Raw genomic sequence first — 17,349 nt, 5'->3', positions numbered from 1 at the left:
TTGGTCGTGTTGCTATACCGTTTGCACGACGGGTTATTCTACCGGCTGCGAAAAAACTGGGCAGAGAACTTTTGATGAGTGCAGCGCCAGAACTGATTGATGTCGCTATGAAAAAGAAGTCTCCTAAACAAGCATTGAAAAACACCGTCACAAAAACTGCAAGAAAACAACTTGGCAGTGGTAGACGTCGTCGAAAGACACCAATGAATGGATTACGAAGAAGAAGGTCAGTAGGGGCTCGAAAAAGAAAAACAACCATTCGAAGAAAAATCAGACCAGTGAGAAGTCGATCAGATTTTTTCTCAAACATAAAAAATGATCGCTAATTTGTTACCCAATGAAGCTACCCATAGCTCTCTGGATTTGTTTGAAAAACAACCTCTTTTGATTACTTTTGAAAACGCTTTTGATCAAAAAATTGGACCTGTCTATTCACCCAATGGACCAATGCTTGAATTTGAAATCACCGGTGACCGTAAAAATTTTGTTGACCTGCAAAAAAATTATTTGGAAATACAATGCAAAGTAACGCAATCAAATGGAGCTGATCTGCGATACGACAACACTGATCCTACTGTGTCTGATTCACCGTTCCTCGTAAACAACTCCCTGTATTCCCTTTTCTCTGACTGTACCCTCTCTGCTAATGGACACAAAATCTCAAATGCCAATAGTAATTTTGCGCATAAAAGCTTTATTGGAACAGAATTTTCTAACAGCAAAGGAGCCAAGGACTCATGGCTTAAGTGTCAGGGATATTGTTTTGAAAACAATCCCGCTGCAATCGATGCAGCTGATTTCACATCTCAACGAGAACTGGTCCGTGAATCGAGGGAAATTTGGTTCTTTGGACCCGCTGGAGTTGATTTTTTCGCATGTGACAAGCATTTGTTGAGCGGTGTTACCCTCAGACTTTCCTACAGACGTTCTCATGAAGACTTTCTCATTATATCGGAAGATGTTGCCAAGCATTACAAGCTGCAAATACTCGAAGCGAACCTATATGTTAGAAAAATGACTGTGACCGACCATGTGCTCTCTGCCATTGAATCAACTTTGCTCAAAACTCCTGCGAACTACCCATATCAAGAAGAAATTACAAAAACATTTCTTGCAACAGCTGGTCAGCGCAGCTGGCAACAGGAAGATATTTTTGCTCGTGAACCGGTGAGACAAATTATAATAGCATTGAACACAAATAATGCATTTCTAGGAACAAACCGAACGAATTCTTTTCGTTATCAAAAGTTTGGATTAGAGCAAGTTACCTTGAGACGAAACGGTTTACCAATAGCAAGTACACCAATCAGTACACAAGATCATAAACGTCTCTTCTTCAACACACTATCAGCGCTAGGTTTGTTGCACTGCGGGCTGGGAATCACTCTGGATAACTATCAACAGCATTTTATTATGTGTTTCGATCTCACTAGCACACAGCAGGCAGCTCATGACTTCTTGCATCCAGAACTTACTAACTGCTCAGTTTCACTCGATCTTCAATTCTCAAACGCTTTGACAGCAAACCTGGAAATTTTTGTTTGGGGTATACGCTCATCGAATGTATTTATTACATCTGACCGTAAAGTTACAAAGAACGTCCTTCCAATTTCGACTGTCTGAAAATGGATGAAATCCAGTTACAGGATCTCATTCAGAACTGTAAACATCTGAAATATAAGTTTCTTGGAGTATTTGCAGCGGATAATTTTCCACCTCACATCCCAAACAACATCTTTATGATTGTGAACACTTCAAAATCAGATTCTCCGGGGACACATTGGATTGTGATTTGCAACAGAAGAAATATTTTATATTTTGCTGATCCTCTCGGTCTTCCTCTTTGGCAGTACACCAATCTGTTTAAACGACTGAACGAGAAATTTCATCAGGTCACTGAAATAATGACAAATTATCCCATGCAAGACTCAAACTCTACCATGTGCGGTTCTTTTTGTATTTATATTGCACATTTGATTTATGATAAAAACTTTAATGGTGATGCTTCTGATTTTGTTTACATAAATGATCATGTTTTGAAACGTTTTCTAACTCACATGCTTTCTCATTAACTAACTATTTTATATGGCTGTTTTGTACACTTTTCAATTTCATTTTAAACATTACATTTTTAGTAATTGACATTTTTACTCAATTGTTAAATTAATAGCAATAATCCGAGAAGTTAGATTACTATCAAAAAAAAATACAAAATCAATCTATGGGGGGATATCACCATACCAACAACTCTTGCCTCCTTTCAGTACAATTTCTGGACGGGTTTCGAAACGCCGCCTTTCGGCTGAGAGTCGAGCGCCATGCGTTTTCCTCTACTCGGACCCCAGGAAATTTTGTTCCACTTCAATTTTATAGTTACAATTAGGTACAAGTTTAGACAATATTTCTACACAAAAACGGATCAAACATGCACAATACTCGAATCTTTCCTAACCCATATGCTTTTTCATTAAACTATTATTTAGTTCTACATGACTGTTTTCGTATACATTTCAATCAACTTGTCAATGAAATTAAGCTTCTGATTTCCTTTACAATAATGATTCTGTTTTGAAACGTTTCCTATTTCATATGCTTTCTCATTATTTAACAATTTTCTTTTTAACATTTGTATTTTTTATTCATTTGCTTTAATTGATTTTTTTTTCCATTTTTTTTGTTAATTAGAGTATTAATCAAGTATCGAATTACAATGTAGGCTCAAAAACCATTTAGCCCACTTTGGATTTATCAAAACATTTTAGTTTGCTAAATAGAATACTTAAAAATATAGCACTATTCAAATTATTCGAATAAATTTCAAGCTGATTCTATACATATATTTCAAACATATTCGGTGCAGAAATCAAGTGTCTTTCATATACCATGCATGAAACTAATAGCTATAACCACTTTATATACCACTCCAATTTGGTGCATAAACAAAAAGAACGAAATACACCGTCTGGGCATTTGGACGATTTAGCTATCAACCTAACAAAAATTTACATTCAGGATCATTGGTTTAAAAAATTATACATTGGGATCAAACTTGTGGGATCATTATTTGGGATCATAACAAATTTTACATGGGATCAGTACTTTTACATGGGATCTCAAAAATTTACGTTGGGATCTCAATACCCAATGATCCCTGTAGGGATCACCCCCCCTGATCCCAGTGTAAATTAGCTATACTACTGAAGCTTCCTGGTCATTAAAAAATTGATTTAAAAATGTAATAATCTATGTATGAAAATAACGCATGTATGAAAATAATAAAATAGTCATTTTGTCATAGAAAATTTTTTTTTTCGAAAATCACCAAAAAACGTGTCTGGGTAATTTTAAGTAGATTTACATAAGTATATCTATGATAGAGGGCATTTTGACAATCAAAAACATAATTTAAATGTCGGTCAGAAAAATGCTTATCATAAAGTTTTCAAGTACGAAAATTGTATGATATGTATGCCTTTTTTTCAGAAACAAAAAGTAAAAATTTGAGGTAAAAATTTTTTAATCCTTTTTTTGGCTGCGAATTTGCTTTTGTGCTTAACTATAAATTTTACGAAAAAAAACTTGCACGCAAAATTTGACATTTATGTGTTTATAACGTAGTCCAGGATGAGTTTCTCACCCAAAAACCCAAAAATCACATGAAAATGTTTTTTTTTTTGTAAACACGATTATTATCTTTTGTTTCATTTGCAAAAATAAAAATAAATTTGTAAATAAACAGGCTTTTTTCTTAACCATCATAATTTTCAAGCTAAAAATTATCTAGCCATATTCAAAAAATTACTTTTTGGTATATATGTCTATGTTAAAATGTTAAAATTAACTTTTATGGCTGAAACCACCAAATGCAGTTTATCTGCGTGGTAACTGCCAGTTACTCTCTGGGTTTTCTCATGACAAAAAATCTTTGGTTAGTGTTTCGGTTAAAACACGAAATTTCGAAACAAAAGTTTTTTGAATATTCATTTATGGCAAAAATGCTTATCATACATTTTCATAGTATGGAAAAAAAGTTCATTATACAATTTCATATATGAAAAAAATGCTTATTTTGCAATTTTCAAACATATATTTTTACCATTTTTTGTCAATCCGGGAAGCAAAGACATCCATCATGACACTGAAAAAATTCCAAAAAGTGGCTAAAACACAATTTTGTCTGATAGTTGAGATATTGTGTGTTGCATTGTTTTGTTTTGTCTTGTGTGTAGGTGGAGAGGAGGTGGCGAGTGGCTTATGGGATTCTAGTGTACAAGAATGTGGACCAGGTGGAGCAGCTGCTCATGTCAATCTACAGGCAACACAACTTCCACTGCATCCACGTCGACTCCAAGGCCACGCCCACTTTCAAGCGACAGGTCAGCCACAAGTACAAACAAGGCTAGCCGCTCACTGAAAAGTAGCACAGAAAGTACCGACCACAGTCCAAAGAAACACGCAAACTTTTTCTTCCAAATTAGTGTCGTTTTTCTGCGTGGTGTGATAAAAACAACATAGGCGTTTTATCGACAGTCATGGTAAAAAAGGCAAAGTGGAAAACAGTTTTTGAAGAAACAAGATAAAAAAAAACAAAAAAAGTACAAAAAGTTTGAAAAATTTCAAATTTTTTTCTTTTTTTTTGCGAAAATTTTTCAAGTTTGTGAAATTTTTGATTCTCAAAATGGAGTTGGGGTTGGGGATAAACTTTAGTAAACATGGGAATGGGCGTAGGGATAAAAGTAGGAGCCATGTTTAAATGCGGGTGTGAGGGAGAAGAGGGGGCAAATGCGTATGGGAGGCAACTGAGGGAGGGGTGGGGGATTAATTTAAGTAGGTTGAGATTGCGAGTAACGCGCAAATGTTGGAAATTTTGCAAATGATATTGCAAAAAATCGAAAGATTATAATCCGTTATAATCAATTTTAATGGGTTTTAATTGGATTATATGGATTGTGTTTTTACAAAAATAATCAATTATAATGACAACATTCATTCTAGACAACAATTTTCCACTATAATCGTTTATTATCCATGGAACTCCGGTGCGGTAGTGTATCATCGCGGCTTCAAAACATGTTGTGAAAATGCAAAATGCATCAGGATATTCACTCATTGCGATGATATGCAAGAAAACAATGGTGGGCAATGAGAGTAGAGAGAAACTGTGGCACAAACATTGTGTATCCTTTTAAGCAACAAGTAGCCCCCCCCCATTTATCTGATGTAATGGGTTGTGTGTTGTTAGATGGAGCGACTGGCCAGCTGTTTCCCCCACGACTCAGTCTTCTTAGCCCCCAATCCAGTGGACGTGCAGTGGGCCAGATTCAGTCTGGTCCAGGCAGAGCTGGCGTGCATGGGGGAGCTGCTGAGACGGGGGAGGGGGAGGAAGAGGGGGGAGATGTGGGACTACTTCATCAACCTGACGGGGGAGGAGTTCCCCCTGGTGACTAACATGGAACTGGCCACTCTGCTGGATAAAATACACGGAGTCAATTTAGTGGACGGTCAGTCCCAATTAACACACACCCCAATTAATAATACATCCCCACATCCGCCACTTGCCATCACTTATAGCTCTGGTAGTAACAGCCAACTCAAAACTATGTTCTCATTTTCTCTGCTTTTTGATCCAAGCTTGTTCTCGGGCAACCAGGTAGTCGAACAGAAAATTGCTTCTAAAATCATATCTGCAGCATCATGAAAACAAGCGAAAAAGATATCTCCTCGACTTTCCAAAATTTTCATTCAAATACAGTTGTGATTTTTTTGAGTTGATTACTTTTGTCATAATAAAGATTGAAATAGCATTATTAAACTTTGACAAAATAATAAACAAATGTTTAGAAAACAATGTTTTTCCAGGCTGTCTTAAAAAGTGGAACTAAAAAGATCCAGATAACTATAGGCCAATATCTCTTCTACCGGTTTTTAGCAAAAATTTGGAAAAGTTACTCCATAAACGCATCATTGATTTCTTCGACAAACATGGTGTTTTGACTAAAAACCAATTTGGGTTCAGATCTAAATTTTCAACAGAAAATTCTTTGGTAGACTTCATGGAAGACATTCGAAATTATTGAAAGTGAACACTAATGTAACATTTGTAACTTTCATAGATATCAAAAAAATCGTGTGATACTGTTTCACATGATATGCTTCTACAGAAAGCTGAGAACTGCAGACTACGAGGTCCCATACAGGCATTGTTGAAATCATATTTGACAAACAGATCACAAGTAGTCAAAATAGGCTCCAAAAGGTCCAAATTGAAAACTTTTCACTGTGGAGTTCCACAGGATCAGTCCTCGGGTCACTAATGTTTATTTGAATCATAAATCATTAACCAACAATTACAAACTCAGCGAGCCCATATTTATACGCTGATGATACAGCAGTGAAGCAAAAAGAACAAAAATTACACCACTACAATGAGGATTTATCAAAAATAGGAAACTGGTTGAACGGCAATAAGCTAACGCTGAACCTAGACAAATCAATAAACAAAAATTTTAATAGGAAAAAAATCATAGGATTAGACAAATTAAAAATAGGAACTGATGATGTTAAAAATAGCTTCTATACTAATTGTTTGGGCAATGACTTGGACTCAAAATGAGATATCAATTTTCATATTGACTTTTTTGTCAAAAATGAACAATTTTCTGGGTTGCTCTACCGATTATGTGACATGCTAGGACAGCACAACTAAATAATTTTATTTCAGTCAAATTCAGCCAATTATGGGCTTATTCTGTATGGAACAGCTAATAAAACAAAAAACGATTAATATGGGGTTATTGTGTACGGAACAGCTAATAAAACATCATTCCAGAAGACGAAGAGCTAATAATGAAATCACGATTAGCCTCCATCTATCAGACTGCCCGAGGAATTCGAAAACGGTTTACTCGAGCACTGACGATCGCATAGAACAGCCCGAGGCAGTTGGGCATAAAACAGATCATTAAAAAACTGAAAGACGAGAAAGAATAAGAAGAAAAATGCAATGGAGTTTTTAACAAAATGTTTTCTTTTTCAAAACAGGCGATCTGGAGTGCCTCACTAGCCGTATAAGGCAGCTAAACATATTTGATGTACTAATTAGTGAGGCACTCCAGATCACCTGTTTTGAAAAAGAAAACATTTTGTTAAAAACTCCATTGCATTTTTCTTCTTATTCTTTCTCGTCTTTCAGTTTTTTAATGATCTGTTTTATGCCCAACTGCCTCGGGCTGTTCTATGCGATCGTCAGTGCTCGAGTAAACCGTTTCGAATTCCTCGGGCAGTCTGATAGATGGAGGCTAATCGTGATTTCATTATTAGCTCTTCGTCTTCAGCTAATAAAACATCACAGCTAAGTTTGAAATGAAACAAAACCAAATTCTGAGATTTTTCTAAAGAAAACAGAGATATCAAACATTTAATAACTGAATTCCTAAAAAAACTTTTTTTTGGACTTGAAGATTGAAATATTGAAGCATAAACGACTTTAAAAATCAAACCAACGAATAATTTCACTGGTAAAAGTCCAAAAACGATAGGTGTAAGAATAAGAAGACTATTCTTTTTTTTTAGAAATTATTTTGAAGATATTGCTGATACAGTCAGCAATCTTAGTTTTAGTCAAATAAAGTTTGTTTTCCATGATTCTTGCGATTTATACATGACAAATATTAAAGAAATGATAGATCTTTTTTGCTAAAAGAGGGGGGTTGTAGGGCTTGGACAACTGATAGTAGTTTACAGTTTTACAGTAGAATTTTTTGTACTTCTTAAAAACTGTATTGCTTAATTAAGGCATCGTTTGACTAGGCCTATCGGGTCCTTTGATATCCGTTCATATCAGAAATATGTAAATTGAAATACTCAATTGCATATCGGAATTAATTATGTCTATTGATCAATCTCTGATATGAAAACAGTTTTTTATTATTATTATTATGGTTCGCACTCAAAAGTTACAAAACTTAAATGGGTCGCGCTGCATCCCAATTTAGACCAGACTGCAGCGTCGCACCGAGCATTTGAGTCTCGAAAGACAGGACATGATGACGCGAAAATCTGGAAAATGGATTTCCAGACTTTTGCGACCCATGGCGCGACGCATTTCAGATTTCCGAGGTTCAAACTTTCGGCGCGACTCTGCAGTCTGGTCTGAATCCCAATGGGCGAGACTCACAGAGTCTGGTCTTGAGTCTAGAACGCCGACCAGGTTAAGGATTTCGCTGCTTATAGTTAACACCTGTAAAAACAGCAAATTTGTTCCTTTAAAATTACTACCCATTATTACTCTGTCTGTTTTATTAGTTCTGTTGCATTGTTTTGATTATTGTTCGTGTTGAATGGTGTGTAGGCCCTGGGAAACACCCCAAGTGGGAGAGAGACAGACTACCCGCTAAACTGCCCCCCTACCTGGCCCCCTTCAAGTCTTCTACTCACGTGGGACTGTGCAGAGAGGCGGTGGAGTTCATTCTGGAGAGTAAGATTGCCTCTGAACTGTTGGACTCCTTCTCCCAACTGTGGTATGCTGAGGAGGCCATATTCGCCATACTACAGGTACACCACACCACACCACACCACACGTTTTCTTACTACAGGTACAGCAGTCTTGTTAGGCTATAAACTGATTTTCGCCGACAGGGTAACAACCTCTTGCATCATTTACTTACCACAAAAATTTAAAAAAAGTAGTTTGCTGTAAAATAACTTCATCTTTATTCAATTATGGAAAATTAGAAATCTCACAGTAGAAATCTCACCTACTAGTACTTTATGAAAAAATGTGAGTACTCTGTGATACTGCATGATACTGCAGTACTCTGTTATTCAAGGTCAGCCTAGGATATAGCGACTTAGATATTTAATCATTAACTTAACCTTCAACAACCTGGCAAAACTCTTGGTGCTAAAGCTAAGTAATGTGTGTGTTCACTTAGCTTATCTACTGTTGAAAAATTAAAGTTGATCCAATTTGTATTTATCCGTATCAACTCATAAGCAAGTCTTATATTACAGTATCTAAGCACCTCATGAGTTTACTTTACTTTGTTACAGTATTTTTAGTTAGAGTTTAGCTAATAGAAATCACGGATATCTCATGGCCCAGCCAACAGTCCAATATTAGGACGAACAAACAGATCTGGTTGGAGTGCAACCATTTTGGGCAAAACCATCCTCGCAACCACTAGGCCATTTACACATCCTCTTTGGATAGGCCAATTTTTCCTCATTTTTTCTCTACGCGAAAACTGTAATCCAAACGATTTGCTTTCACCACCTCAACCGGTACACGATGACCCGCCACCGAAGCCAAAATTACCACCGTCAGGTGAAGACGAGCGAGAGATAATGCATCAGGAAGGTACAAGAGGCAAATGACGAAAGAAAAAAAAGGACCCGAAGATTAATCCATCAGTGTATTACCACGAGGCGGAAAGTCGTATCAAGTCTAGATTATTCTTAAAACAACGCAACGAGGGTAAGAAAAGATTCCTAAAACAAAACGGCCTCGTCAGTCTCAATAATGTAAACTTCAGAGAATTTTACACCGCATGTGAGCGTCTATTCAAACGAAATAAGAATTACATCGTTGAAAAAATGCAAACCAAGGCGAAAAAGAAGGTTTAGCAGATTTCTACCTCAGATTAGCAGGACAAGTAGCAAAATGCGGATGAGCGGAAGACGCCAAAAAAGAAGTTATCAGAGACATATTCATAGCTAAAATGAGATTTGTGGACATCCAACGGGAATTATGTATCAGGCCAGGCGAAAAAATCGATGAAACTCTTAAATCACCATTATTACAAGAAAAAGGCTATGTCACAGCTAACCCCTACAGAAACAAAACCCATCATTGAGCACATCTGGGAATCCGTTCAGGATTAACAAGAGCATACGTTGTCTATCCAACCAGGTAACAGTGTACAAAATCGGACTAATAGAGCTCTACAAGACAACAGAAGAAACCGGTAAAAAAAAATCAACGATTACAGCGAAACCGTGTTACTTTTTTGGAAATAAATTCACACCAGAGCATAGGGAAAGATGTGCAGCAAAGTGGGAAATTTGTAACAGTTACGGAAAAAAGGGTCATTTTGCGAACTGCTGTAAATCAGACCAAGAAAAAGATTGCAACCTCATAGACTCGGACAGCGAATCTGGATAACCAGTCGTAAGAATAAAAGAAGAAAACAAACAGGCTGAATCTGTCAAAAATTTGGAAGTCATAAATGCAGCGACAGGCCAAAAAAATGCTTATGATTGATCCTCAGGACAACGGGATCAATTTTTAGTGCCACAGTGGACACCGGAAGCCCGCAATCGTTTATTAAAAAACCAACAGCGGATTTACTAAAGAAAAAAGACAAATTCACAAGAGTACTATTATTAGAAAAGCATCCAATCAAGACAAAGTACGTCGACTACAACCACCAAGCAATTAAACTTTTTGGCACACTGATTATAAATAAACACTCTAACGGATGGGTGGCTGAAAACGCACAATTCCTCATTTCAGAGAACCGAACAAAATGCTTACTAGGTCTGGACATTCAACCTAAGATAAGCATAACAACTACGCAAGTAAAACCGACATATTCTCAAGTGAAAGAAATCAAAACCGCGGAAAGTGCCGAAACTGAAGAATCGCAGTTCTGGAAAAACAATTTCATGGGAAAATACAACAACGTATTCAGCCGACTCGGAAGGTCTAAGAATGATAAAGTTTTTACTCTTTTAAATCACCGTTAGTACCAATCCAAGAGAAGGGCCGCAGATTCCCAATTCATATTCAATTAAAGGTCGGGGCAGAATCCAGAAGCTAATCAGAGAGGGGCAAACTGGACAAATGTACATCGGATCAGTTTGTAGCACCAGTAGTAGTTACGGCGAAAAAGGACGGGCTAGTTAAATTAATAATGGACGCTAAAACTATTAACGCACAGATTTTCAGAAACAAATTCCAAATGCCGAGTCTACTGGAGTCACTAGATTCAGCTGCCCAATTTATTACATCAAAAGATCCAAACGAAGTTTGGTTCACGTCATTAGATCTGAAATCCGCCTTCAACCAGTTAGCTTTGGACGAGTCAGTTAATAAACATTGGAATTCCAGTATTGTTTGTGGTGATTTCACTGGCACCTACAGATTCAAAACGGGATTTTACGGACTCACAGACATGCGCAAAGAGTTTCAGAAGACAATGGATAACACGCTACAAAGATTATCAAATGTATTCTTTTTTCTAGACGACATTTTGATTGTTGCAAAAAGTTCAAATCTAGATCATATCAAAACAGTAGAAAATGTGCTAGAAAGATTTAATGATGAATGATTTGCGCTAAAGGGAAGCAAGTGCGAATTTTCAAAGAAGAGTTTAACTTGGCTAGGTTTTGAAATAGATTCAGACGGAATCCGACCTAAACACTCGAAAATAGAGTCAGTCTTGCACTTAGCGCCGCCGAAAACTCTGAAACAACTCAGATCATTTATGGGCGTCCTAAATCAATTATCAAGATTCATTCCAAACTTGCATTCGAAAACAGAACCTTTGAGACCTTCACTCAAAGTCAGTATCTATCACAATCATTTATCTGGACAGAAGTACAGGATATTGCAATCAAGGAAATATTAAAATCAATTGAAGACATAACAAAAAAAGTTTTACAACGATGCAACGAAAAAATCGAGAAAAAAGTGTGACGCAAGCCATAAAGGATTAGGTGCCACGTTAGAACAGGAATGTGAACTAGGAATTTGGGCCCCAATCGTTTTTTCATCTAGGTTCCTAAATTAAGCAGAACAGAAGTACTCAACTAATGAACTGGAGCTACTAGCAGTGGTTTGGTCGTGCGAGTACTTTATGAAGTATTTACTGGGGAACCATTTCTATATTTTAACTGATCACAAAGCGCTAGTTACTTATCTCAAAGAAAACAGAGGTAACCGTAGATATCAATCACGCCAAACTAGGTGGACGGATCGATTATTAGCTCTCGAATTCTCAATCTCAAACATTTCAGGAATAAACATAGGCATAGCAGATTATTTGCCGAGAAACCCAAAGTTTCGAGCACCACCACAATGGAATTATGATGAACAATTTGTGGTCAAATCAATCCAAAACTTCGACAATGCTTCTTAATACCTCCAGAACAGGTTCGGGTAAAATCAAATTTATCCAGACTACAGAACAGAATATTGCCTAAACATATCAGACAAATCCTATTATGACTTAAATCCTAATCATAAATCCAACTTAGTTAGAATTAAAACAAACTTGATGAATTGAATTTTTTTATTTTAGCTGGTCCAGGAAATGTTAAAACTATTCGTTTTAAAACAATAGAGGGCGTCGCTACATGTATCAGAAGCATGGCCCAATCCTATTTAAACCGCAGAACATGCAAATTTGTATTCGGGGACGGAAATAAATTCCAGAGGCATTTTGACCAATCAGAATCGAGGAGCGGGATTTGCGTAATTTTAATCGGAGGCGGCAAGAAATACAAATGGGGTAGTAGCCAATAAGAATCGAGCAAATCCGCCAAACGAAATTTCAGCCCATATGACATTGAACCCCAAGAGGGCGTCGTATACAAAATCAGCCAATCAGAAGGCAGTATTCGTATTAACTTAGAATCTTGCAAAACTTCATTGTCTCCGACCTTAACTCAACATTATGTTGTCTTAATTCCTCTAATCTTGGAACTAATCTCTGTCAAATTACTAAACAACAAACATTTTCAGATGTCTAATAGCGAAATTAACTTGCCCTCGATAAATGTCCAGGCGGACAAGCAGACCGTAATGAACGCAGATCGGAATAGGCCGAAACGACGCCGATCAGACGGAGGGAGCCAGCAAATTAAGCGGAAGAAGTTGAGACAAAGCTCAGTGACGAGCCTGAGACAGAACTATGCCAAAATGTTGGCAAACTTCAGATTAAAAAGACCCGCGAAGGCAGAAAGAGTGAGCATAAGGGTAAACAAAGTGAACAGGATGGCCACAAGGAGCACACAGAGTGTGTCAGATGACAAAAAGTCTTTCACAACAGGTCTGTCGGATCTACTTGATGCAGGTTTGCTGGGTGAGCTGACGACGGAAGTCTCTAAATTAGGACCGCTGAGGAAATGTATTCTGGCCAAAGACAGCGAGGGATTTAAACGGTTGTGGAACTACATCGCAAGGTTCTGGCAAGAGTCCGCAGTCATCAATGACTGCGTTATAATAGACAATCGAGTGGCGATTCCATTTTGTTTACGGAAAGCAGTGCTCAATCGACTACATGGAACACATCCAGGACAAGAAGCGATGATAGATGCTGCAGTCTACATTTGGCGGCCACGAATGCACCGCGAAATTATCGAACTCTGTCAACGTGTACACAATGCTCAGAGTACGGTAAGATTATCATAACATCAAAACCATTTAACTCTAACCCACTACCAGAATTAGTCGCTTTAAGCGAGGAGTTGCAAACGGGTTTTGCCGGCCCATTATTAGACAATTAAGGAGAAAAAATTTTATAACCTAGTGGCGATCGATTGTTATTCAAAATATCCGTCTGCGCTAACCACAAAAACAACGGGGGATACAAATTTATCAAGTTTCTAAGGGGATGTACACAACATCATAGTACACCTTAATCAATATGTACGGACCGAAACTCAGGTTTTAAAAATACAATTATGTCAGAATTGTGCAAGGAAAAAGGAATTAAACAAAAATTTTACCCCGTAGGAGACCACCGCGGTTGTGGTCTAATTGAAAGGTTTATCCCAACAAATAAGAGAAACAATGCAAACGGACCCCAATTTCACGGATATTCAATTCGCGGTTAAACTGATTACTGAAGACATTTGAGTCGTCAAACACACATTATTGAAAAAGTCACCTTTTGAACTTCACTTCGGTCGGAAGCCAAACGCCTGTTTCTCACTGTGAAGAGATAAACTTTTGAAAAAAGTAGATCGCGAGAATTTAGAAAGTAATATGCTGACGCCGGAGCAGATGAGAGAAACATCGGATTCAAGGACACGAGCCAAAGCAGTGTATAAAGGAGAAAGGACAAAAATTTCACAGACAGGAGTTCTGTTTTAGCTCCAACATTGCGGAACGACTTAAATCAAGGCACTCTGAGATTTAGAGTAGAAGGAGAGAAGCAGATGAGTCGTCCCACATCATCAAGTAATCTTGAATATGATGTTTTCCATAATCCGAGCAAGGTTGTAGTATATCGGAAGATATTGCTCAGGAAATCGGGAAAGCCATTATTCAAAGTATTCAAGGATAATACTGTAAAGGTCACAGATAATACAATTATTACAGAAAAGGGGAAGGCCATTAGGAAAAATCTTATTTCTATAAAACCAAAATTCATGTCTTCTAAAAAATGAAATTAGATTCAGCATCGAAAATGAAGGCCGGCACTTCAACAACTACGCAAAGGGACCACAGATGACAATCTTGAAGCCGGTGAGAATTCTACCAAGGACAGTAGGAACGTCGGAGTCCAATTCATCAGATGAGCAACCTCCATATCCTAGTGCAGCAACCGAGTTTAGCAGCAAGTTCTAATTCAAGAACACCCGAAGGGAGAGAGAATTTGAAACCAGCCCAGGCAGCTATATTGACCCCAAAGAAGAGAACAGTGGACCTCACAATATCGTCCGAAAGTTCAGGGGGCATTACCAGAGTCGCCGGTAAAAGTGAACCCAGTATCAATCGAGATAGTTCCTGCCAAAGAAAATCCAGTAAAGATACAACCAAGCCAATACGAAACAACCAAAAGACATTCAAGCTGAGGAGCCGGAGGTAGCAGAGCCAACCAGGACGAAACTGAGTATTGAAGGAGATAAACCAGTTCAACCAGACATATCACCGGCCACGGAGACTCGAACTAAGCAAAAGGATACAGTAACAGCACCATCGAATCTACCACAGGAGACGGAAGAGACCAGGTCGAACATATCAAGTTCTTCGAGAAGCGCAGGCAGAACGAAGAGACAGACTACATTTTATGACAGCCCACTACGCCATGCGATTAACACAGTCGAGGAGGCAGGGACAAGTGCTGCAAGGACGCCAGTTATACCGCAGTCAGAAGAGCTGTATACACCATTAAGAGCGGTGTCGATTTCGTCAGGTAGTTTTCCATCATCAGAAGAAGAACAAACAGTGATTGGGAGGAAAATTAGTACCAGAAAACCAAGGGAACCGATTTTGAAAGCAAAACTGAGTCCTAAAAACAAATGAACTAAACTGACAACTAAGCTTTAAATTTTCAATTTCAACAAAAGTTTCCCTTGTGAGGGGAATGTGATACTGCATGATACTACAGTACTATGTTAGTCAAGGTCAGCCTAGGATATAGCGACTTAGATATTTAATCATTGACCTAAGTTTCAACAACCTGTCAACACTCTTGGTGCTAAAGCTAAGTAATGTGTGTGTTCACTTAGCTTATCTACTGTTGAAAAATTAAAGTTGATCCAATTTGTATTTATCCGTATCAATTCATAACCAAGTCTTATATTACAGTAACTAAGCACTTCATGAATTTACTTTACTTTGTTTTAGTATATTTAGAGTTTAGTAGTTGAAATCACGGATATCTCATACTCATATTTTTTACTCCCATGTTTTCAGCATAAGCAATACCTTGGATGGGGAAAAGAGTTAAATGCATCTGTTGAAAATGGTAAGAAGATGAAATTAAAAAGTTGTGAGTCAAGTTAGGATTTGGTGTTGTTTCAGTATAACAAACATGCCTCCTTTCCCTGTTCGAGGAGTTCGAAGGATGGGGAGAAGTACTTGGTGGAATTCTCTCCCCGCTACAAGCAGTGGTCCTTTGAGAACAGCAAGTGGTGCCCCAGTGGCTTCATACAGAGACACATCTGCATGGTAGGAGTGAAGACACTGCCGCAGATTGTGAACAACTATCACGGGGTCACCCTCGCTGTCAACAAGTTCCCCTGGCACTTCGAGCCACTGGCCTGGGACTGTCTGAATGTGTGGCACCACTCGAGGGTCTCCGAGGAGCGAAGGACGGGCAGAGTGTCCACTCACTTCCTGTCTAAGCTGAACAGTCTGGCCAACCCCGCCCACAGAATTTCCAACTACATCAGAAAACATCCCAAGTGGAGATGACGAACATGTGACTCGCATCAGCAGTCGAGAAACTCTCATCTGTCTCAGCGACGACTGCTTCACTGTCCTAACAGGATAGAGTTCAGGACACAAGGAGATTGGAAAGAGGAGTCGCTCTACCAATCATATTATTTAATGAACAACAACAACTAATACTGAGGTACATACAGAAGAGATACGATGAACAGAATTGAAAGTGAACCTGCATAGAACGTCACGAGAAAAACCAATAGTGTGATCTCGACCAGTCAAAAAAATTGCTATTTTAGAAAGTGGCCAACACTATAGAAACATTTCAGCTACCAAAATGTACGACATACTCTCGTCATTTGTCATTTGCTTTAAATTGTACATATCACGGAACTTAAAATGATTGTTTCAAAAGGATTATTTATACGAAGATTTTTTATGATCAAGTTTTCTAATAAAAGTTCTTAAATCAAACACTTACGTACAAAGGCAGGTCTAGGATTTTCTCAAGAGGGAGGCGAATTTTAAAAAATCAAAAGTTTCGGTCACTTTTTTTCAAGTCGAGCTGTTTATTTTTAACACCCGCAGTTCACTATAAAGACCGTATTTTGACCAATTTTCCTGCGCCACAAGCAAATTTTTGAAAAAAGGCCAAAAATTGTTCTTTTTGAAAACGTTGACCAAAAGATCATGTTTCTTCGGCGGGCGTTCCCCTCTCAAAGTTTGTATATATTGCCTAAATCCGCTACTGCTTGTGTAGAATTTTCTGGAAATGCAGCGTCAAAAAATTTAAAACGCACAACTCCTCGGTCTCAAGGCAATTTAAGGTTGAAATTATTCCCCGGGCTAGGACTCGAGTCATTTATTCTCTATAGTTTCGTTGTTTTTGGTCTTTTGCTTTGTTCTTATGACAACTAAGAAGTATAGTTATCGGTATGCGCAGCTCCATTTTCAATAAAAGAGAAGGCGGTGTTGTGTCAGCTTTGTTTTCTGCAGGTGACTCTCCACCTAGCGCATGGGTCAACATTTCTGTAGAACAACTTGTTCGGACTAATTATCTCCTGTAGTCTTTTTTTAGTGTGTGAGGATGTTTGATCCACTGACTGAATAGTGCCAACTGCTCTTCCCAATCTTTTTGTTTGGGAGTATTGCGGGTTGACATTCCACAGATAGTTATTGCTGGTTCAAAAGTTTCACAGTCTTGATGAAGTTTCATGCGATGATTCAGCAAT

At 38.0% G+C, this 17,349-nt stretch overlaps 1 protein-coding gene across 10 annotated transcripts in view; it reads left to right on the top strand.

The window, feature by feature from the left end:
• Positions 1-16,542, top strand: part of LOC134852954 (beta-1,3-galactosyl-O-glycosyl-glycoprotein beta-1,6-N-acetylglucosaminyltransferase 4-like) — a 75,081-nt gene extending 58,539 nt beyond the window's left edge. For all 10 annotated transcript variants that reach the window (XM_063868847.1, XM_063868846.1, XM_063868842.1 and 7 more), the window contains 4 exons: positions 4,230-4,376; positions 5,243-5,501; positions 8,351-8,553; positions 15,755-16,542. In XM_063868847.1, the coding sequence (XP_063724917.1) occupies positions 4,230-4,376; positions 5,243-5,501; positions 8,351-8,553; positions 15,755-16,147 (1,002 nt within the window). In that variant the 3' untranslated portion in view covers positions 16,148-16,542. The remainder of the gene's footprint in view (positions 1-4,229; positions 4,377-5,242; positions 5,502-8,350; positions 8,554-15,754) is intronic.
• Positions 16,543-17,349: the final 807 nt, after the last annotated feature.

Source organism: Symsagittifera roscoffensis, chromosome 8 (genome assembly GCF_963678635.1).
Source record: "Symsagittifera roscoffensis chromosome 8, txSymRosc1.1, whole genome shotgun sequence".
NCBI lineage: Eukaryota > Metazoa > Xenacoelomorpha > Acoela > Convolutidae > Symsagittifera > Symsagittifera roscoffensis.
The sequence above is the reverse complement of the archived record's forward strand: the minus strand, read 5'-3'. Positions and strand labels throughout refer to the sequence as shown.